We start from the raw sequence: 24,488 nt of genomic DNA on the forward strand, positions 1-24,488 counted from the left end.
TTTTCGCAAAGCATTTGACATGGTACCAAGAGCTCGATTGATGCGCAGACTGCAGGAGATGGGGGTGCCCATAGAGGTGGTTTGGGGGATTATGGCTTTGTACAGATCAGTGGTGGGACATGTACGCAGTCCGGAAGGGGTATCTGATTTAGTTCACTCTACTATTGGAGTGAAACAGGGCTGCCCATTGTCTCCTACTCTATTTGGTATGTATGTTGATGAGGTGTCTGAATACATTGACAGAGAGGGTGACAGGGGTGCCCAGCTGGCAGGGACGTGGATCCCATTGTTGCTATATGCTGATGATATTGTGCTGATATCTGACTCACCAGAAGGTATGCCACGACATTTGGATGCACTACGCAGTTTTGCAGAGGATAGTAGACTGTGTGTAAACCTAGGTAAAACCAAGGTTATGGTGTTTAACACCACACCGCAATGGATTAGGAGATCAATACCTACTTTCAAATATGGTCAGGAGATTGTGGAGTATATAGATGCATACACTTACCTCGGGGTAGTCTTTACTAGGCTGAGATTTTCTTTGAGAAGAGCAGCAGAGACTAGACTAACTAGAGCTGGTGTGGCTCTGGGAGGAATGGAGAGGATGTGTTCGTAGGTTCAGTTCCAGGAACCTAGGACAAAAGTTATGGCTCTTTGATACTTTGGTTGCCTCTACTATGTTATATGGGGTGCAAGTTTGCGGACCTTCTATAGGCCAGGATGGCTGGAGGCGTATGGAGAAGCCCCTGGTATCTATGATCTCTCGGCTGATTAGAGCCAAGGCTTCCGTACCGCATGATATCATTTGATCGGAATTAGCTCTCCCCCCTATGGAGATTGAGGCGATTACTAGATCAGTCTCCTTTGTACACAATCTCTGGGATACTACCAGAGACAGATATGCTAGGGTGGCTCTAGAGTCCTCCAGACAATTAGCTCTTAATGGGGATACATCATGCTGGTATGCACAAATGGCATCATGGTTTCAAACACATAGTTTCACCATGGACAGGTTGCCTCCTTTTCAATACTCTCTACAGGCACCCTTGAGGTCTCTGACGCACGTACAGATTAATAGACTTATTCGTGAGGATCTGATCCAGCTGGACACGAGGAGGACATGGATAGAGCTGTTACAGGAGTTGGGCACAAAGATGGCTTTCTATAGAGAGCATCTTCTCCACCTCACGGGGAATGGGTTTGTGATTCGAACTGGCTATATGGACACGCATCTTTCTTATGGTTTGCGTTGTGCCATTGGCTAGACATGCACGTCCTCACATCAACTCGAGATTAAGACTGGCAGATTCAGAGGGACACGAGCAGATAGAATGATATGCCGCTTATGCCATCTAGAGCCAAAGACAGAAGTACATTACATATGTCATTGCACAGTGTACTGTGAGATACGAGGCCGTTTTCATTGTCTATTCAGACAAGGTTTTGGGCCGCTATCTAGGGTCATGAGTTATGAGGATCAAAGATGTCTTAGGCTATCTCTACTTGAGTTACACAGGCATGGAGAAACTTTACTGAGGAGAGCTGAAGAGAGACAACCCTAGAGACAGATCACAGATTTCTTTACACTAGATATTGTACACCCAGAAGAGCAGACAGAGCAGCAGCCAATAGGGGAGAGGTTTACCCGCACTACTCATAGACCAAGCATTGGAGCTAGGGAGATCTAGACGACCCCGATGGAGAAGAGGAGCTACACAGTTTCGAAGGAGGCTACAGCAAAGGATTCGAGCCATACTTTTTCGTCGTCCAGAGTGCAAATGAACATGGATCTCTACTCCCCTCCCATATTGGCTTCACATTGTACTGCTTAGTTTAGGATCCCACAGTATTTATATTTTGTTATCCTAGTTTAATTTATTTTTTTAATCTGACTTTGTATCAGATACACCGCATTGTAACTTTCTGGTCTCATAGGTCACTTTGGCCTTTTGAAGACGTTAATATAACATTTCATTTCATTTCATTTCTCTCTCTCTCTCTCTCTCTCTCTCTCTCTCTCTCTCTCTCTCTCTCTCTCTCTCTTAAACAAGAGCTTGCTGATAGAGTAAGCAATGGGCTAGAGGAAGGCGAATTTCAGCCCTCGGTAATAGATGAAATCAAGGAAATCAAGGAACAGGTAAGGATGATCATAGAGGAAGAGAAACTGAGTGTGGCAAAGACATCTTCATGGGCGGAGATGATAACAAGGACACAGAAAAAGGCGGACGAGGCCGAAAAATGGATTGAGGTCGCCAAGAAAGGGAAAGGTCAAGAAACTCCTTGCACACCGACGCTTATCAACATGACCCTCGAAGAGGCACAAAGAAGGCGGATGCGAGCACTGCATGTGAGAGTGACCGGTCTCAAGGACATAAACAATGTGGAGAAAGAGGTCACAAGCCTTACATCAATGATGGGGATGGAGAAGCCTTTGCACACAAAGGCATGGAGGGTAGGTAAGAAAAGTGATGGCACGGGAGAGTCTTCAAAGGGGAGAGCTCTCATACTACGCTTCCCCTCGTTGGAAGAGAAGAAGGAATTCTTGAGGAAGAGGCCTACTCTCAAAAAGACAGGTATTTTCCTCGGTGATAACCAGACTCTCTCACAGCTCGCACATATGAGAGAGGTAATGCAAGAGATTACAACGGCAAGGGAGAAGGGAAAGATAGCCTTCTACAGAGATGGACGGGTGGTGATTTTAGAGCGGCGCATGGCATGACGGTGCGAGACCTATGGGACCACATTGAAGATGGCTACCTGGAATTGTAATGGGTCTATGAAGTTGGACGTGGGTGCATTTGAGGACAGTTTCAAAGACAAGGATATTGTATTCTTCTCAGAGACTCATCAGGCCCGTGGACAGGTGATGCCACATGTGTTGGGATACAGATGGGAGACAGCTCACAGGACAAATGCGAGATCTGAGCATGGGAGTAGAGGTTCAAGAGGAGTAGAAGTGCTATTCAGAGAGGAACTACAACCATTACTGCATATTGTACGAAGAGATGATCATGCTAGATATATGTGGGTGAGACTGAGAGCTAACACAGGTCGATTCCTATATATTGCCATATGTTACTTTCCTCCCAGTACATCAGTGTATGCTGCATCCAGAGGGCAGTCGCCTTTCTCTATACTAGATGATGACATATGGGAGTTTTCTAGGGATGGTGATATCATTCTCCTAGGGGACTTCAATGCCCGAACGAGAAATTTGCAGAGAATCTTCTACGACACTTCAGATGAGATGCTTAGAGAGCTGGATGTGGGTGAGTTGGGACTTGACAGATGCTCAAATGACAGAGAGCGGACGGAGTATGGGAGATACCTCATGGAAATGACGACTACACATGGATTAGCCATACTTAACGGCTTACAACGATTTCCTAAAGCAGCCGGTTTCACATGCTTCCCACACAGACATGGGGCTAGTACAGTGGATTATGTTATGACACAATCGAGCTTTGTCCCCTGCATTCAAGATTTCACAATGGGAGCCAGGCCAGTGTGCATAGCAGTAGATCATGCTCTCTTGACACTGTCCGTTAAATTTCAGTATAGTACAACCCAGACATCAGGAGGCAGGTCAAACACCCGCTATACATTTACGCCAGAGACTGATTTCGTTTATACAGAGGAGATCTGGGACCGTCTATTGGAAGGCACAGCTGGTACGAATGGTACAGGCCTCTCAGTGGAGGAGTGCAGCACTCTACTGACTGAGACACTGCATGGGGCTACATCAGTGGCATACCCACACACTCAGCCGGGCAAGAGACGACATTCTGGGAGCATGTCCCAGAATAGTTGGTATGATGAGGAATGCACAGAGATGAGAGTCTAGCTATAGAGGGATCTTCTTTTAGGCGTCATCACTTACAGACAGTCTCGGATTGCTTTCCGACGCGTTGTGCGACGGAAAAAACGAGCTTACCTAGCTCAGATGGAGCGAGACTTATATCAGATGTTCTTGTGTAGGGACTCAGGAGAGCCATGGCGACTCTTCCATAAGCACTCCCCTCCGCCAGTGATTACTTCACCTGATGTGTGGGGCCAATATGCGACATCATTATATACGGTTCCTGGACAGGAACCCCTTCCAGACCCTACCAAGCCTTGCCCAGCTACGAGCACTTTCTTTACACCTGAGATGGTACGAAGGGCCATCGACATGATGAGGACCGGGAAGGCATATGATCATGACGGTCTAGTAGCGAAGCACTTTATGCATGCCAGGGATATGCTGAAGGAGGTCCTCGCAGTGTTGTTCAATCGTGCCATGTGTGAGGGATTACCTGAGACTTGGAGGTTGTGTAATATTGTGCCCATCTTCAAGGCGGGTGACCCTATAGAGCCTGGGAACTACCGCACTATTATGGTTGGACACACATTGGCATGGTTGTATGCATCTATTCTGGAGCAACACTTGAGTAATTGGGCAGAGGGCGAGGGTGTACGAGCAAAGGGTCAAGCCGGCTTCATAAGGGGTTTCTCCACTCTTGATCATATTCTGACACTCAAGGCCATCATTGAGGAGGGCAGAGCACATGGGAGACGGATCTATTGTAGCTTTGTGGATTTTCGCAAAGCATTTGACATGGTACCAAGAGCTCGATTGACGCGCAGACTGCAGGAGATGGGGGTGCCCATAGAGGTGATTTGGGGGATTATGGCTTTGTACAGATTAGTGATGGGACATGTTTGCACTCTGGAAGGGGTATCTGATTTAGTTCACTCTACTATTGGAGTGAAACAGGGCTGCCCATTGTCTCCTACTCTATTTGGTATGTATGTTGATGAGGTATCTGATTAGATTGACAGAGAGGGTGACAGGGTGCCCAACTGGCAGGGACGTGGATCCCATTGTTGCTATATGCTGATGCTATTGTGCTGATATCTGACTCACCAGAAGGTATGCAACGACATTTGGATGCACTACGCAGTTTTGCAGAGGATAGTGGATTGTGTGTAAACCTAGGTAAAACTAAGGTTATGGTGTTTAACACCACACCGCAATGGGTCAAGAGATCAATACATACTTTCAAATATGGTCAGGAGATTGTGGAGTATACAGATGCATACACTTACTTGGGGGTAGTCTTTACTGGGCCGAGATTTTCTTTGAGAAGAGCAGCAGAGACTAGACTAACTAGAGCTGGTGCGGCTCTGGGAGAAATGGAGAGGATGTGTTCGCAGGTTCAGTTCCAAGAACCTAGGACAAAGTTATGGCTCTTTGATACTTTGGTTGCCTCTACTATGTTATATGGGGTGCAGGTTTGGGGACCTTCTGTAGGCCAGGATGGATGGAGGCGTATGGAGAAGCGCCTGGTATCTATGATCTCTCGGTTGATTAGAGCCAAGGCTTCCGTACCGCATGATATCATTTGATCGGAATTAGCTCTCCCCCCTATGGAGATTGAGGCGATTACTAGATCAGTCTCCTTTGTACACAATCTCTGGGATACTACCAGAGACAGATATGCTAGGGTGGCTCTAGAGTCCTCCAGACAATTAGCTCTTAATGGGGATACATCATGCTGGTATGCACAGATGGCATCATGGTTTCAGACACATGGTTTCACTATGGACAGGTTGCCTCCTATTCAATACTCTCTATAGGCACCCTTGAGGTCTCTGACGCGGGTAGAGATTAATAGACTCATTCGTCTGGATCTGATCTAGCTGGACACGAGGAGGTTTGCGTTGTGCCATTGGCCAGATACGCACGTCCTCACATCAGCTCGAGATTGAGACTGGCAGATGGATGCACGTCATTTGGATGCATTGCATGTATTTGCACGGGACAGTGGATTGTCTGTGAACCTTGATAATGGTGTTTAACACCACGGCGCAGTGGGTAAGGAGGTCCGCCCCCACTTTTACATATGGTCGAGAGACTGTGGAGTATGCAGATACATACACTTATCTTGGGGCGGTTTACAGTGGTCAAGTATTTTCCCTGAGGCGTGCAACACATACGCGATTGACCAGAGCCTATGCAGCATTGGAGAGACTTGAGAGGATATGTTCGCAGGTTCACCTCCAGGAACCTCGGACAAAGATTTCGCCCTTTGACACTTTGGTCACCTCGGCTATGCTGTACGGAGTGGAGATATGGGGTCCCTCAGTTGATCATCATAGCAAAGCTGGCAGTACTGATGGATGGAGATGTTTGCAGAAGCCCTTGTGTCTATGATTTCTTGGGTGATTAGGGCCAAGGCCTCAGTACCACATGACATTGTTAGGGCGGAGCTTGCTGCTCCTCCATTGGTAGTGGAGGTACTCACTCGATCAGTTTCATTTATGCATAGCACTTGGGCTCTCCCTAGAGACAGATATGCTCGATTAGCACTAGAGTCCTCACCACAACTGGCATTGTAGGGAGATAAATCATGTTGATATGCAGAGATGGCATCTTGGTTTCAGTTACATGGCTTTAGTATGGATCGGCTACCCCCATTTCAGTACTCTCTGGATGCACCCTCCATCTCCCTCACTACGGCAAAGATTACTACGCTCATCAGACAGGACTTGATTCAGTTGGATACGAAGAGGACACGAATACAGCCTACACATGAGCTAGGTACGAAGATGACTTTCTATAGAGAGCATCTTCTCCAGCTCACGGAGGGTGATTTTGTGATCAAGCCAGAATACATGGATACTCATCTATCCCACGGGATATGTCACAAAGTGATGACGTGGCTGCCCGAAACCCTAATTATGTTGAAACCCTAACCCTAAATTAGTAACCCTAATTCTGCTAAAAGCCTAACCCTAACCCTAGCCCTGATTTGCTGACGTGGCGGGCTGACACATGGCGGGTTGACCAGTGTGATCTATGGAAAGGTGGGCAGATTTTGGCTTTTGCTTTCACTCAACACAAGAGATGAGAGAGAGAGAGAGAGAGAAGCTTTTGCTTTTATTTTATAAAAGTATAGAAAAATGAGAGAAAAAGCTTTAAAAGCTTTTGCTTGAACAGCTTTTTGGAACTTGCTTCATTTTATAAGCAAGAGGGAAAGAGCCTTTTGCTTTATTTATGGGCTTTTGATTTTCAGCTTTTGGGGCTCTGCTTTTGGCATCCCTTGTGACTTTAAATATGTGAGCAGGCCTCTCACAACTGGGAGCATCTGGACGCAGAGTCTGAGTGTGAGCGCCAGCCCGCACTCTTGTACTTTGAACTCAGATTAATACAAAAAGAAATACCGAAAGGGGCGCCAATCTTTGGGGCCAATATCTCTAGGCAGAGAACTCCATCGGGCCAGTGTCGAATAAATTGTGAATCGTGAACTGTTTTGAAGTGGTTATTTCGTGCTGTCGCGGTAGATTCTTGACTTAGAGTGTCCAAATCTGTTACAGTGGTATCAAAGCACGGCTGATTTCTCTTCTACGGGAAATCCGATCCCAAATTTTTTTTCTGCGGCACCTATGGCTTTAGGCAAAGATCGGTTGACTCCCTCTGCATCCGGATATGCGGGAAGGGATCACAACGAAGAATCTGGCAAGGAGTATGGCCCGCCTCGGCCTGCTCAAGCGGAGTGTCAAGAGATGGAGCGTCGTCTCAATTGATCGGCAATGCAACAAAGATAATGCTCAATTTTGCCAAGGACCAAAAATGGCAAAATATATGAGCAAGACCTCTTTGGAGGAAGTACACGTGCAGTGGCGGCAGACCACAGATCCACCCAAGAAACCTCCTACTCCCAGGATGTACACAAAGCAAGAATTAGAAGAGGTGGTCGATGCACGAATTGCTCAACTTTTTGACACGCAAAACAAAGCTAAAAAGCACAGTAAAAAGTAGAAGAAAGGCACTGACTTCCCGGGCTATTTGGGTCGTTAGTCGACATTTGAAAAGGCAAAGAAACAGAAAAAGCGTGTTCGATTTGAAGAAGTACCCAGTTCTTCTTCTTCTTCTTCTTCTTCTTCTTCTTCTTCTTCTTCTTCTGATAGTTCTTCTAGCTCATCTGACTTGAGCGAAGAAGACCGAAAAGGCAAAAAAAAGTGAAGCAAAAAGCAACGCTTCGGAAAGGGCAAGAAAAAGGCAAAGAAGTCTAAATCTCGCCCCGTGAGTGACAGTTCTATTGAGGACTCGTCTGCAGACAGTTCAGACTCTGACGACAACAACTTTTATGTAGAGAAGAAGAATTTTTACAAAGCCAACCAATATGATTTTTTGGAAGACAAAAGCAAGAAAGTCAGAGAGTTTAAGGAAGGTGGATAGTCAATTAAATTTGACACGTTTTCTGGTTATAGAGATGCTTCGAAGGCTTTGTCTTTTGTACGGCAGTTTGACATCGCTTTCGCGGGAGGGCGTTACTCAGAGCACTCTAACATTCGGAGAGCTGCCTCTTACTTTAATCGAACTTGGTGGTCCACGCTTCTATTAAGCAAGGCTGCGCCAGTGTAATGGCTCAAATTTAAGAGGCTTTTTATTTCTTCTTAGTTGACTCGAGAGTATGAACGTGATATACGAACTACTTGAACCATCTTCGGATGACCGAGAAAGATACAGTGGACGCTTATTGCGATGGTTCATTCGAAAGTTTGTAGAGGTTGCTTCCCCTCAGCATATCTTGACACAGATAGGAGTCCTTTTCTCGCGGGGACCCACAAAGTTGACTGCCTTTCAGACTTTGAAAGAGCAATTGACTACGGGACCAGTTTTGACTTTGCCAGGCAGAAGTCGTTTGTAGTATATTGTGATACTTGTGGTCGTAGCCTGGATGCGGTCTTAATGCAAGAAGGCCAATGTCATTGCCTACGAGAGCCGATTGTTCTCAAGGCCAGAATTGACAGCACAGATTTGTGAGAAAGAGCTTTTGGCGGCTATCACGCTCTTATTCAGTGGCGACATTACCTACTCGGAGCCGATTTTACGGTTTTCGCAGATGATGCAAGTTTACGCTACTTCTTGTCACGGAAGCAACTATCGGAAAAAGCAAATGCGGTGGGCAAACATCTTGTCACGATTTACTTCCGGATTGTCCATGTGCAGGGACAGAAGAAATTGGTGGCAAATACTTTGTCCCAAAAGCCGTTGGTTCTGGCTATTTCCGCGATACATCATAGAAACTTCGAGGATATGGTTGGTCAGTACGCCACAGAACAGATTTTGCAGATGTATTCAGTTGAATATAGAAAGGGGAGATAGTAGCAGATTATTCCATTCGGGTGGCTACTTGATGAAGAAAACCATGTTGTGCGTTACACAGCCGTTGAAGGGAAAAGGTTCTAACCGAATGCCACTGTCCGCTTTTTATGGGTCGCCGATGCATTGCTACCACCTTGAAAGAGGTAGAGACATACTTATTTTTTGGCCGAGACTCAAGAAGGATGTGGATGAGTTTGTACGCAATTGCTTGGTATGCCCGAAGGTCAAGTTTGACACGCATAAAGCATAGGGATTGTTACAGCCTTTTACCCATACCCACCCGCCCTGGGAAAGTATTGCAATGGATTTCATCTTCCGAGAACACAGCGTGGACACAATTGTTTATTGCCTAGGTCTTCAGATTACATGGCATGCGTGAGACGATTGTCTCCGACAGCACCCCAGGTTCATGAGTTTGTTTTGGATAGCTATTTGGGAGAACATAGGCACGCGGTTGCAGTTCTCGTTCCACCCGCAGACTGACGGGCAATCAGAGATTGCTAATTCAGCGGTACTGGCTTTGTTGAAGTCTTCTTGGTTGAATCAGAAGACTACTTGGGAAAGGTTTTTACCTTTGGTAGAATATGCCTACAGAAACACGTTTGACTCTTTGATGGGGAAGATGCCATTTGAGATTTTTGAATTTGCTGCAAAGGTTCTACCCTTCCTTAGCGCGAAATATAAGATTTTTCTTTGAAGCCGACCAGCTCACGAGGGACTTGGTCCGGAAGGCTTTGCAGAAATTCCAAGAAAGACATAGAAAGGCAGCAGATCGACATTGTCGCGATTTGAAATTGAAGGAGAGGATTGGGTACTCTTACATTATGGGAAGGCACGACCGAGAAAGAAAACAAAGGGGAAAGGAGCGGCTTCTTTGTAAGCTTAGCATGACATAGTGTGGACCTTTCCAGGTTTTCCGAAAAAATGAATGATATCTCCTTTGGACTGGAGCTGCCAGAATACTTGGAGGATTCACAATGTTTTTCATGTGATTCTCTTGAAGCCTTTTGAAGGCGATGTGCCTGATGATGAACAACCCAAAATGGACGAAAACGAGCAGATACTCGTTCCAGAACAGACATTGGCACAAAAAGAAAGTAAGAAGGTAAAGCGAACTGACGGTTCTTGGTTAAATTCAAGACCTACTTCACATTGGATGCAAAGCGAATAAAGGAGGAAGACCTAGCTGATATTCCTCGGAATGTGAATCTTTACCTTGAAGCTTTTGGTTTAGCATAGTCTATTCCAAATGGAACCCAGAATTCAGCTTGGCCGGAGATTTGGTGCAGTGGGTTTGCACAAGAGGGGAGTTACTCCGCTCCTTTGTCAACAGATGTCTCGATTTTTGAATACTAGAGACACTAATGTCTCTTTGAGCTTCAGGGATACTCAGAGCTGACAGTATTCTACTGGATGACTTTATGAAATGGAATTCCTGAATATGAAACTGATTTGTTCTTGACTTGTTTTTAAGTGCAGGAACTGATAGACAAAATGACTGCAACATTTTGGTCTAAATGATCTCGAATAGACATGGTTGCAATAGGGGTTAGTCAATTGGGCATCTATGAGGTCCCGATTGGATCTAGATGAGATTGCTAGCTACATTGCCGATAAATCATGGTCTAAGATCCGAATGAATGTTGAATGTCATGTGATGTCCTGTGATGTCCTGTGATGTGACTATCGATTGGTACATGTGCTAGATGTGTGTCCTTCGTGTAGGTACTAACAATCAGTGTCTGCTAAGACGGTTTATGGCCTCTGTCTGTTTTGCAGGCGTAATCGAGGGCAATTACAATGCTTTCAAGCGGGGGGTATGTCACAAAGTGATGACGTGGCTGTTCAAAACCCTAATTCTGCTGAAACCCTAACCCGGATTTGCTGACGTGGCAAGCTGACACGTGGCAGGCTGTACGGACACCAACGTGATTTACGGAAAGCTAGACAGATTTTGGCTTTTGCTTTTACTCAACGCAAGAGATGAGAGAGAGAAAAGCTTTTGCTTTTATTTTATAAAAGCATAGAAGAATGAGAGAGAAAAAGCTTCTGCTCTATTTTAAAAGCTTTTGCTTGAACAGCTTTTTGGAACTTGCTTCATTTTATAAGCAAGAGAGAGAAAGAGCCTTTTGCTTTATTTATGGGCTTTTGATTTTCAGCTTTTGGGGCTCTGCTTTTGGCATCCCTTGTAACTTTAAATATGTGAGTAGGCCTCTCACAACTCGGAGCATCTGGACGCAGAGTCTGAGTGTGAGTGTCTGCCCGCACTCTTGTACTTTGAACTCAGATTAATACAAAAAGAAATACCGAAAGGGGCGCCAATCTTTGGGGCCAATATCTCTAGGCACAGAACTCCGCCGGGACACTATTGAATAAATTGTGAACTGTGAACTGTTTTGAAGTGGTTATTTGGTGTTGTCGCGGTAGATTCTTTACTTGGAGTGTCCAAGTCTGTTACAGGATATGATGTGCTATTGGTCAGATACGCATATCCTCACATCAGCTAGAGATTGAGACCGGCAGATTTAGAGGAATACACACTGAGTCTAGGATTTGTTAGGTGTGCCAAATAGAGCCCGAGACAAAGCTACATTACATATGTCACTGCCCAGTATACTATGAGATACAAGGCTGCTTTCACTGTCTATTTAGAGAGGGTTTTGGGCCACTTTCTAGAGTCATGAGATACCAAGATCAGAGATGCCTCGGATTATACTTACTTGAGATTCGCAAACACAGAGAGGACCTCTTGATGAGGCGCACAATGAGAAAGATTCAACGACAGCGAAAGATTACAGATTTCTTTCGGTCGCAGACAGAGGAGTTCAAGTAGCCTCCACAGCATAACAACACCAGAGGCACCAGAGACATACTGCTTGATCGGGCAATAGAGTTGGAGCGGTCCCGTCGCCCACAGATGAGGGGGCCCTCTCGACATCGACGTAGATTGCGACAGAGGATCCATACCATACATTGGAGCCGTCCCGACAAAGTGCCTACCTTGGAGGACATTGAATCTCTATAGCCTTTTGGATACTAATGTATATGTATATATGATGCCTCAATTATCAGAGAGCTCCATTGTATCAGCTCACCCTTTGTATTCCCTTTGTATCAGCTTTCATCCCACCCCTACCCACTATTTTCTTTTCAGTTCTTTGTACTTTTTGTACCTAGACCTGGTATAAGATTCACCACATGTAACCTTTTGGTCTCATAGGTCATTTTGGCCTTTTGAAGACATTAATATTACATTTTATCTCTCTCTCTCTCTCTCTCTCTCTCTCTCTCTCTCTCTCTCTCTCTCTCTCTCTCTCTTTCTTTTTGATACTTAAGTAGCCTCAGCTATGTTGTATGGGGTGCAAATATGGGGACTGTCTTTTCACTAGATAAGGGACAGCCAGAGGAGCAGCCATCACTGCAGAGCTCGGCCCACACTCATTCGACCACTACCGGCACTCTCATCGACAGAGCACTGGAGCTACGGAGATCCAGACGGCCACGATTGAGGAGAGGGGCTACACAGCATCGATGGAGACTACAGTAGAGAATTCGATCCATACTCTCTCGACTCTAGAGTGCAGATGAGGATGGATTCTAGTAGTAGTAGTATTTTTGTTCTAGTTCTTTTGTACCCAGACATGGTATCAGATTCATACTTTGTAACAGATTGGTCTCATAGGTCATTTTGGCCTTTTGAAGACGTTAATATAACATTTCATCTCATCTCTCTCTCTCTCTCTCTCTCTCTCTCTCTCTCTCTCTCTCTCGCATTCTCTTGGCTTTGCGCTTCCACAATGTAACCTTTGACAGAGACATGGTGAGAGTCATGTACAGACCTCAGTTCAGATCTTTCCTAGGTTCCTGAATTTCTTTTGATAGTCAACTCAAGATGAACTCTTAAAATTGCTTCAAAAGTTTCACGTTGTCCTTTATGGTCATTTCTGCTGCAATTCTGAACTTTAACCAAATACTTTCAACCGGCACCATTTACCTTCACACTCTTTGTTTCCTAACTGGCTTCAACAAGACTTGAAACTTGCTAATTACAAAATTGACAAAATGAGCTGATGATAGTTCCTCACAATCTTGTTGACTCCCATGTAACTGGTAGCTGGCTTACACTCTGAAGCAGTCAAATCATAACCGAGCTACTAATCTTATACTCACATCTGATAAAGACTGACAAAACAGGATTCATGAAAAAAACCCTGCTCCATGGTACCTCACCACAAAGATCTAAGAAGCTTAACAAAACTAACCACAATTCCCATTTCAGCTATGCAGTACAAATTATGCTTGACCTATATGACAACCAGCTGCTCTAAACAAGGTAATTAATGGTCATAATAAGTAGTACACTTAAACTACATTGACTATCTGCACAACAAAGAATGTTCCCTTCTTTGGTGAACTGTAAAATACTAACCTTTCGTCCTTGAGTTAAGGTTAGCTCTGGGTATTCTTTTAAGATTGCATGTACCTCTTTGGCAAGTGAAAGCCAATCCTGATGATTGAACAAAGGATTAGAACTCAGTTCCCCACAAAAAGAAGTAAAGATACAATATTACAGCCCAAAAACTTAGCAATTTCCCTACACAAGCTTAAGAAAGCAAAAATATCTTACTTTGCCTACATAACACTTATTGACATCAGGAGCCCATGAAGAATGCTCTATTTAGATGTCACAATTACACTAGACCTTACAATAAATTCATATTCTGACCACAGATAGAAATTTAAAAGAAACTAGCTGAAATGCTTTTTCTTTTATAAGCTCCTAAAGATTCTTCTACTACTATGATACTTGTATGAAAAAACAAACAAAAGATGGGGCAAAAAATGCTGCAGTCATTTCATCTTTTGTAATAAGTCCTTTTTAAGGAATTCCCATTTCAATGTACATCTTTTCATAAAGTCGTCCTGCTCGCTGCTGCTGCTCCCTCGTGCGCTTCGCCTAACTGCCTCGCCATCGCCAGCCCAGCCCCCCCCCCCCCCCCCCCCCCCCCCCCTCCTTTGCCCGCTGCCCTCCTCCTCACCTCACCACGCTGCCTCCTCCTCCCCGTCCTGCTGCCCCTACCCGCCACGCTGCCCCCTCCCTCGCGCCCGCGTTGCCCCTGCCCGACATCACGCTCCCTCCCCCCCACTCCTCCTGCTTGGGCCATCCCCCCCGCCTCGAGTCTTTGTCTCTGTCAGAGCTGGTTCACAGCGGCACCGTCACACTTCGCTCGTTTCGACGCCTTAGACTCCCCTTCATTCGCCCTTGCAGCAGCAGACACATATGGAGGATTCTCCTCCGCCACAGAGGGACTCCTCTGCAGCCCCCTCGCCCGACCCCGCAGAACCCACCATCCGACTTGCTCTCTCACCTATAGATCAAGCGAGCTTAGAGGCAGAGGTGGTGCGTGTTCAGGCAACCTCTGTTATTTGCAAGATTCTCGGCACCAGACCCAGCGGAGGGGAAGTGCGCAATCTCCTTCAGGTCCGCCTTCTCGCAAAGGTGGGCAAGATTCTCGATGTTTAGCTTCTCAGACGTGGCTACTACCAGATAGAGTTTGAGACTCCCGAGATGGTGTCCAAGGTCATTACGATGAGCCCCTTGGCCATCCAAGCAGTCCGAGCACACTTTCGACAGTGGCGCCACGGTTTCAACCCAAGTACCGGCGTTCTTGTCGCGGAGACACACTTGCCTATCTCAGTCTGCTTCCCCGGCCTGAGGAGGGAGTACCTTCCACTCCTTTACAAGATAGGCTCAACGATTGGGACTGTCTTGGAGACACTTCGCACGACAGCCTCTGTAGCTGCCAAGGCGGCCGGCATCCCCACAGTACGTGTTCTGGTTCAGGACACCCACACTCTCCCGAAGATCATCCTACTACCTCGGGTGAGTGGAGGTTGGTTCCGTCAAAGCGTGGAGTATTCGGGCCTCCCGAATCAGTGTTTTATTTATCGTCAGATGGGCCATCTTACGAAGGCCTGTCTACGGAGGAGACCCCGACCTACACCACAAGCTCAACCCATCCTTCAAGGGCTTGCCAGCAGCAGCAGACAAAGTCACAGGGTATGCACGCAGAGCTTTTTTGTTTTGTTTTGTTTTCGGAATCGGGGTAGGGCACGCCCGGCCGCTCCCCTCATACACCAAAAAAGTATACAAGAAGAACGACCAGGACCATGCACCCAGAAACCGAAGGCAGACGCTTTTGTCACTAGTTTCCTCTGGACTACGAGAGTTCAAAATTATCTACACTCTTAGCGCCATGACTAATCCCTTGAGAGACCCACTCGCCACTTGGATTTGGGCGTGACAGCGACCAAGTACCTCGGTTCAGAGGCCCAGGTACTGTGGGACTTGCTTCGGTCTTCCCTTTGAAGTTGCCTCCTCTAGGTAACTTATCGCTCACCTCACTAAACTCCCTTTGAAACCCGATGGTTTTCCCCTAGGAAATGCCATACCCGCTTGGAAGGGCGTCGGCTCACAGGGGGCGTCCGCTGTGGCTGGTAATGTCTCGCTTTTGCATCTCCCAACCCCTTTTAGGTGAAGTTGACCCCCCCGGGGGGGGAATGGCACTTGGGTGCTCTTGTAGCTCATCTCGCTTCGCTTGGGGAGAATTACGTCATTTCCCCCGGAAGGGATCGGATTCAAATAACACCATAGGAAGGGGAGCATTATCTCCCCATCCGCCTATGCAGAGCACCCAAATACCGGGGTACAACTTCACCGAGGAACTTCGCCACAAGCACGTGCCCTACGGTTTCGTCCCTCGAGTGTGGATCACGGCGTACCTAGAAGGGCAGCCGCTTACCGCGAGCCTCTCCACCAAGGAGGATAACGGTCCTTTCTTCAGGGTCCAACGAAGGGTCGAGTGTGTTGAAGGTGGAGTTGAATCAGTTTAGCCATCTCCCCCTGGATTCATCTACCGCCGGACACCTCATCAGCAAATGCGAAAGCGAACGACCCTCTAACTGGGAGCACAGTGTGCAAATGCTGTGTCCGCGCATGTAACTATCTCCTCCTTTCTATTCACTATAGTGTTCCTATTGAGCTGCAGCAGCAGGTATCCACGTGTTTGTTCATAGTCGGCCTCCTTATAGGGCTCCAACGCCAGGCACGAATGCCTCTCGTCCCACTTGTCCCATGCGTGGTAGCGGACTGAGCTAAAGTCAGCCGTTGGGATATACTTATTCATCCAATTCTCAGTTCTTGTCGTCCAAGTCCACTTCTTAAACGGTTGGTTCTTAGAGCCACCCTCCGAGCCTGGGGTTGAAGCGGAAAAGAGCAGACAGCAGGTTCGTGGTCGAGTCGACAGGGGCCACCACGCCAGCTTGGCACTCGGAGTGGTCCCCAAGCTCCAGTCCAGTAGCAGTGGGTTCCCACAGGGAACCGATTCGACCCTCCTTAGCAGGACAAGGTCCCTGCTCCACCCTCCACCTCAGCCTCACCTACGACAGCCCCTCCTCCCCCCGAGTTCCCCTCCCCCTCCACCTCCTCCTTCTGCCTCTCCACCTCACCCTCCCTCCGCCGCTCCCCCCCGCCCCCCCTCTCCTCCTCCTCCCACGAGCCCCCCTGCTTCCACATCTCCTCCCGCTCCTTCCCCGCAGTCGTCCTAGGGGACAGGACCATCCTCGGCTGCTAGGAGATCTTTTGGCAGCAATTTTTCCACGAGTCGCTTAGCGAGAGAGGGACACGCTTTCTTGCGAGCCCCCTTTCTGGTGCAGATGTCCCCCTTTGCAACAATTCCTCGTGGTCTGACGAGCTTCGACATTCGTCGTCGTTGGAATTTCTTTGCCTACGCCTTTATATGGTTTCTCCGCGGCCCCTCACCATACCTTGAGGCAGCTTACTTCAGAGTTCATGTACTGTTCCTTGCAGCTAGAGGGATAGAGGCCTTGGACTCAGCAGTTGGCTTCTCCTTCCCCCTACGCGACAAGGACCAGTCTGAGTGGACTCTAGAGTGTTGGAGTGGTTGCAGGCACAGACCCTCAAGTTCTCTCATCACATGGGAGACCTAGGGGTTACAGACTTGGTTCAGACTTTGTGGCCGTTGGCCAAGTTTTCAATGACACCTCCAGACTCAATAGGATGTAGACACATTGTGGTTCACTTCTTTGCTGACACACAGAGCCCGCCATGTTATGTACACATACATGAGGACTCCTGGACAGAGGAGGTTGCTTTGCGCACGGCTCGTTCTTCTTGGGCTTGGGCTAGACACTCTTTGCAATCATGCCTATCTTGGGGACGCTAGGATGCGGATTACTCCCCATCCAAGCCTGCCTCGAAGATAGCACGGTTAGCTGTTGCTGCAGCATCAGTTCTCTCTCGCTCCCCATGAGGATCGTCTCATGGAACGTGCAAGGATTAGGTGGGCCCCAGTTTCTGCGCCGACTGCGTTAGAACTTCAGCGATGCCTTGTGGGAGGAGAGATTGACCTTCTTATGCCACAGGAGCATCATCTGTGTGGCAGACGCATTAGACGTTCTGGTCAGCTTTTGCTTGCACGGATGAGACATTTTGGTCAGCTGCATTTGGACCTAGTGGCATCCAGGGAGGGGCATGTATGACTATTGCGGACTCTTCGCAACAAGCCATTGTGGACAAAGGGATTTTTGTGCCTGGCAGGGCTCAGTGGATCACTATACAAGTTCAGGGGTGCCTCTTGGGCTTCCTGAACATCTATGCGCCCAATGTGGCAAGTGCACGAGCAAAGTTTTGGTCTCACATCGTAGAGTCTTTGCTGCAGGCAGCGCAATGGTGCATTAGGGGTGACTTTAATATGTTGGAGGACCGCTATCACAGGATTGGAGGTAGCCATACTTTTGTGCATGGAGTTGAGTTGGCAGCTTTGGAGAGGTTATGTATGACTGCGGGTTTCAAATGTGTGGCAGCATTCTAGCTTTGTGAGGCTGGCCCCCCAGACAGCCTGGCCTTCTTTCGTTTGGACCGCAGAGTGGGAGGAGTGAATCTATCTCAGATAGATCGCTTCTACACTAGTGACCGCTTCTGTGACTTGGGTGGGACAATTTGCATTCTGGTTGGGACTTCTTTTTCGGACCATGCACCGGTGATCCTCACAGTGACAGGTAGACAAAGGAGGGGGAGCACGATGCTACGCATCCCTGAGAGGGTCTTACTGGACTCTGCGCTCAAAGAGCGAGTGGTGCCTTTTGGACAAAGGGCTTTGACATGCAGGACTCTCCTGCAGACAGAGTGGCCTCTAGACTTGCTCAGCTTAGTCGGCTATTTCTCCAGGAGCCTATGGCCCGCCTGGCTCCAGCGAGAGAGGAGGAGCAGCGTCTCCGATGAGGCGTTGCTTCCTTGCAGAGGATGCAGGAGCAGCATCCAAACAGTCCTTGGTTGGAGGAGTAGTTGCAACAGGCTCACCAGGAGCTCGCCAACACAGAGGAGAGGCGCCATGAGTTTGCTTTCCATCGACAGGCATCTAAGTGGACCAAGGTGGGTGACAAAGTGACGAGGGCTTTCTTTGAGAGAGTGGGACCCCGACATGCGCATGCCAGGGTCAGCCAATTGAGGAGGCCTGACGGGTCAGTTGCTTCAGAGCCAGAGACATGCGTGCAGTTGCTACTGACTTTTACCGTGACCTGCTGCCAGTAGAGCCTCAATCAGAGCGTCAGGATGCATGCAGAGAGCAGGTTTGTAAACAGATGCCTTGTCTTGTGATTGAGGAGATGTGCCAGAGGCTTGAGTTGCCTCTCTAGCTAGAGGAGCTCCACGCGGCCCTCAGAGCACTTCCCCGTGGTAGCTGTCCAAGTGAGGATGATTTGACTCCCAGCTTTTTCTTGGAGTACTGGGACTTGCTTGGCTCAGATCTCTGCAGCGCTTTTCAGTACATCCTACACACAAGAGAGATGCCTAACAACATGAGTGAGTGCCTGATTTACCTCTTCCCAGGGAGGGTGGCTCCTTGGATGAGATTCGACAATGGCGGCCCATAAACATCCTCAACTTAGCCTACAAAATTCTTTCCAAGGCTCTGAGTCTGAGGATTCAGCCACCTTCTAGAGAGCATTATACATGGGACACAGACAGGTTTTGTCAAGGAGCGTAGTATCCTGGACATCATCTTTACTTTTTGGGAGGCATCTGCCCTCGCGCGCCTCCGTGGTGAGGATCTAGTGATACTTCTTCTCTATTTTGAGAGGGCCTACGATAGAGTTGGCTGGGACTTTTTGGAGGGCAATCTACGCAAGATGGGCTTCTCAGATGCCTGGATCAAAGGTGTGTCAGCTATTTACAGACGCCCACACAGTTAGGTACTTTTGTTAGGTGGTAGAGGTGATCATTTCATGCTCATACGTTCGGTCAGATAGGGCTGCCCTCTTGCCCCCTTCCTCTTTCTATTCTATGCTGAGGCGATTTTTGGTTTCACAGCAGGTTGGTCTACGTGGCTTAGCGCTCCTATTTGGGGAGACGAGGTACTGGATGCTGAGTTTGCAGACGACTCAGCTTTGTACTTGGAGGGCCACGAGGCCAACCTTCACAAGTGTGAGCAGGCTCTTGAGACCTTTTGTTGTGCATCAAGCGCACTGATCAGCTAGAGAAAGACAGTGGCTTTCTCGGTTGGTAGTGCTCCTACGCCTGATTCGCTGCCAAGTGAGGGTTTCATATAAATTCCCCAAGGGATTGCAGTAGGATACTTGGGCTGTCAAGTTGGCATGGACTTGTCTCCTGAGCAGCAGATTGCCCCCCTCCTCCTGTCCACATCAGGAGGAAGTTGTTACATTAAAGCTCCGCACGACTATCTGTGGCAGGCAGAGTTGTAGTGGCCAACCACTTGTTGTTGGCTACTATGTGGTACATCACTTCTTCTTGAATCTTTTCGAGTTCCTGCATCAGCCAGGTAGAGAGGCTGATCAGGAATTTCCTTTGGTCAGGGCGCGACACTCAGATAGCCCGGGCCAAAGTGGCATGGCAGGTCATCCCTCTACCTTGTTCTCAGGGGGGGTTGGGGATCATAGACCCAGCACAGCAGAGCAGAGCCCTTCTTGGGAAGTTTTTTGTCATAGGATTTCTTCCAGGGGAGGAGCCCTGGAAGGAGTTTTTGCTTCAGCTGCTTAGTGCTAGAGTGCCTCACGCTAGAGGCCCCCGAAGACCTTCGACCAGATGGATTTTCACAGAGATGCGCAGAGTTGGCCTGAGTAGGAGACTGGAGGACCATTTGCTGTGAGTGGGAGGAGCGGCTGCGGAGAGGCCTGGAGCAACATTAGCCTACTTGCACGGAGGAGTGCCTGAGACAGCCCCTTGTTGCAACCCCATGGTAGTAGGCCTCATGTTTCTTGGGGTCCCATGGCAGAGGATCCAACACGCACTTTAGGTGACTGGCTACAGTTCTCACGCTTGTCAGAGGAGCTTCAAAGCATCCAGCTACAGGGCATGAGAGGGGTGCAGACCATGTGTCAGGACATCAAAGAGGCAATACCAGCTGAGTGGTTCACACCTCTCGAGTCAACAGCGCCCAGATGGATGGGGGCATTCACGCGATTGGAGGTCCTCATCGCAGTTCGGGCTTGCTTAGAGATTGTACCCTCTCTGTTTTTCGAGCTACAAGGTGATGGTCGTCTACACCGAGTTTCAGTAGAGGCCCCACAGGTGGCAGAGTGTTGTTTTCAGAGGATCCGAGTTGTGGGCATCTATGGGAGGACTTGTGTCGTAGATCCTCACCCAGCAGCTCTTGAGACTGGCCACTGGAGGCTGTGGGCTTGGGAGAGCTATCCACTGGCACGAGTGCAGTGAGACCCTTTCTCCTCATCCGCCCATCCAGTTGTCCCTTTCTTTCAGTACACTATTCGATTGGGACGTCACATACTGCCAGCACGAAGAGAGGCTCGTCCCATTGGCAAGAGGAGGGTCTCACAGCTGAGTTCTTGTCAGCTTTTTGGGCGAGGTTGTGGGACGCCAGACAGCCGCAGCAAGTCACTTTGTTCCAGTGGCTAATTGCACATAAAGCTAGAGCAGTGGGAAGCTAGCTTGTACATAGTGGTCTCTCGGCAGCATGCGTAGCTTGTGACCATTCTGTAGAGAGTCAGCGTCATTGTCTTTGGGACTCTCCTTTGGCACAACAGGTTTGGCTTCGTGTTCTTCGGCTGATGCCAGCTCTTTCCACAGCACGGTAGTACACTTAGAGGGCAGTTGCTTGGTCCACTCTCACGGACCCAGCACTACAATTTGAGCTATCCTCCACCAGCAGGATGATAGTGATGCAAGGGGGTCGACCTACACTCTAGCCTGCTACAGAGCTTACTCCACAGGAGTGGTGCAGTGAGAGAGAGGAGTGTTGGGACTCGGGAGCTCATATGCGGCCTGACACTCTGGTTCATCTGGCGGGCCCGCTGCTTCCGCATCTCTGAGGCTTGCCTTGTACCACCAGTAGAGACAGTTTAAGATTTCTGGCTAGAGCTGATCCATAATCTCAGAGGACAGTTCGAGAGACTCAAGAGCAGCTCCGACCGCATGCAAGAGCGTAGAGAGGCTTTCCTTCGACTCTGGCGCCCTGGGCCTTTCTTCACCATGGTCCAGGGTGTGCTCAGATGGCACTACCGTCTACCTGTGTGGCTTTTCCCTCCTCCCATCTCTTGATTTAGCCTCATTGTACATATGCTGTTTTTTCATTGGGAGAGTCTCCCCTAATGATTGTTGTAGCCCTCTCTAATAGAGGTGGTTGTAGCCCCAATATGTAGTTTCATTAACTAATAGAAAGATCTTTTTCTCGAGAAAAAAAAATAAAGTCCTTCCTGCAAAATACTGCTAGCTTGTGAGTACCCCTAAAATCTCAAAGAGAAATTAATGACTTCATTCCATCTAGGTAGTTTGTGACAAAGGAGTGGAGTGGCTCCCCTCTTGTGCAGCACGCATCGCACCGGATTCAACCCGCTGATTCGATGTGCACTTTTGGAATAGGCATAGCTAAAGCAAAAGCCACAAGGTACAACTCTAGTAACCAAAGAGAATCTGCTAAGTGCTCCTCCATCCACTTTGCATCAAGAGACTGATCGTTCCTGAAAATGACCAAATATTGGTGGATCAGCTTACACTTCACTTTCCTTCCTTTGTGCACTAGGACCTGATCTGGAACGAGAATCTCTTTTGTCTCTTCCACTTCTGGTTGCTGATTTGGATCCCTATCCTTTGGCACATCACTCTGAGACTTCAAAACTCTCTAATTTATCATCAGCTTTTTATTGTGATTCTTTGTTTACCGAGAATGTGACCCAACTTCTCCACAACCATAGCATTTGCCATCTTTGAAGTAGTCTGCGCACAACTCTACTATCAATCTTGATTTCTTCTTTTGCTTCTTGCCCTTCTTCTTCTCCTTAGAAGATGCTTTCTCATATGACTTGCACACTCGCTCATCCGTCCTATAAGTCAAGGAGCCTAAGTGCATGAACAAATGGTCCAAAGCATGTTCCATGAGCTCCTGAATGCTTTTGGACTTTTGTTTCAAACAATATCGTTGGACCTCCTGGGGTAAACCATTGCATCAATTCCAAAAAAGTTCTGTTCCAAAAAGACACAAACGGCCAAAAAGTATCTCAAAAATTTAAACTGTAGGTAGGCAAACTCTCATCTTCCCGCATCTTCAAATGGTTCGATGTTGTGATCACGTCCGCTCGTACTACTGTGTCAACCATAGTCAAGAAAACAATTTCTTGAATTTCACCCGCTTTGCTATAAAAAGAAGAAGAGTCAACCGCCATGTTTGAGCATTCCCCTTCAAAAAATACCACCATGTATGTTAGAGGCTTTCTAGAAGTTTCCTCAATAGAAAGCGGTGTCAAACTGCTGAATGAAAGAAAGAGCTCGATGGGCATCCTTGTAGCCCGCCAACAAAGTATCAAACTTAACCGCTTGGCCCCCATCCTTGAACTCCTTTTCTGCTTCTTTTATTCCAAGTTGTTGTACTGAGTGGCTCATAATAGGTTATTCTTCTTACCATAAAATGTACCAAAGGTGTGGGCATCACTGTCTAAACTCTTAGAGGTGGAAGAGGTTTCCTCCTCTAAATTGCTAGATTGATTTTTGTGCTTTCTAGACTTTTTCTTTGATTTGATTTTCTTGTTCTTGCTTCGCTTCTTCCGTCTCTCTTCATCCTCCCTAGAACTAGAGGACAAACTATCGGAAGACGAATAAGAATTGGGATCATTGTCAAAGCGAGCACGTTTCTTTGATCCGCTTGCCTTCGTGCAAGTAGATTTCCGCCCCAAATAGCCGGCATGATCCTTAGACTTGCTGCCCTTCCATGAGTGCTTTTTAGCTTTCATCAACTTGCTGACTTAAAATTCAAGAGCTTCACCAAACTCTTCCCGTGAGTACAACTTCTACTTCGCTCCACCCAGCTTTGCCTGGATTTTCATTGCTAACTTGGTCAGAGTATGGACAGCATTCTGCCATCTATTGTAAAGCTCAACAATTGGATGATGCTTCAGATACTTCATATAGTTCGGGCCCTTGGAGAATTTGACAACGCGCCTTGCACAGGTGTCAACCTCAAGCTGTCGTTTGCACTTAGATCTGTCAAGATCCCCTGCTAAAGACTTGCCATGGTCTTCTCCTGATTCTTTAGAAGAAGGGTTGCCCTCGTTGGAATCTCCGTTGGTTCTCTTTGTTCCCTTGTTGGGATTCGAGTGCTCTTCATGCTCCTGAAAAACTGTAGTAGCTCGGATGTTGTCCTCTATCCGCTTCATTGTTGGAAGCCATGTGTGCTGCAGAAAACCAATCGGATCCTCTGTGGGAGAACACTCGTCTGAGCTCTGATACCATGTTAACATGCTTGGACACCCAAGCGAGAAATCAATAGCAACACACGAGCAGAAACTGCAACAAAGCTTGGTGCCCCTTTCAATATTTCTTTTATATTGATATGCACAAGGTACAATTGTCGGGGAGAGCCTGCTCTGCAATCTGCACGTTCCAGAATTCTAGAGAGGCCCCTAAGACTCATATTTAAAGGTCTTAGGTCCTAAAAGCATCAGATACAAAAGGTGGTGTCCAAAATCAGACTTTCGGATCTTTAGTCATGTTTGGATTTTAGGGATTTTGTACAGTTTTGTGATTATCAGCACGAATTCTGGGATGTCCGTACAACATGCCACGTCATCAATTTTTGGTCTTGGAATAAGTTCTCATTAGTTTGGCCAATTTCGGGTGCTTAAAACAGGTCCTTTTTAGTTGGTAGGCCACATCATCACATTTGAGACACATTGTGATTTTATGATATATCATCATACTAGAATAACATTGATTAATAAACCCCAACTCTACACCGAAAATGCAATACGACTCTCAACCTCAATCCTTTGTGTGGCATCTCTC

At 47.5% G+C, this 24,488-nt stretch overlaps 1 protein-coding gene across 7 annotated transcripts in view; it reads right to left on the reverse strand.

Annotated features, from left to right (window-relative positions):
• The window catches only part of LOC147426785 (putative trehalose-phosphate phosphatase C), an 85,156-nt gene that overhangs the window by 19,727 nt on the left and 40,941 nt on the right, over positions 1-24,488 (reverse strand). For all 7 annotated transcript variants that reach the window (XR_015186265.1, XR_015186268.1, XR_015186269.1 and 4 more), the window contains one exon: positions 13,587-13,664. Coding sequence is in view for 1 of the 7 variants with exons in the window: in XM_086498955.1 (XP_086355081.1) it covers positions 13,587-13,664 (78 nt within the window). In the remaining 6 variants the exon portion in view is untranslated. The remainder of the gene's footprint in view (positions 1-13,586; positions 13,665-24,488) is intronic.

The sequence above is a fragment of the Adiantum capillus-veneris genome, chromosome 24 (assembly GCF_014529385.1).
Source record: "Adiantum capillus-veneris isolate H3 chromosome 24, ASM1452938v2, whole genome shotgun sequence".
NCBI classification, from domain to species: domain Eukaryota; kingdom Viridiplantae; phylum Streptophyta; class Polypodiopsida; order Polypodiales; family Pteridaceae; genus Adiantum; species Adiantum capillus-veneris.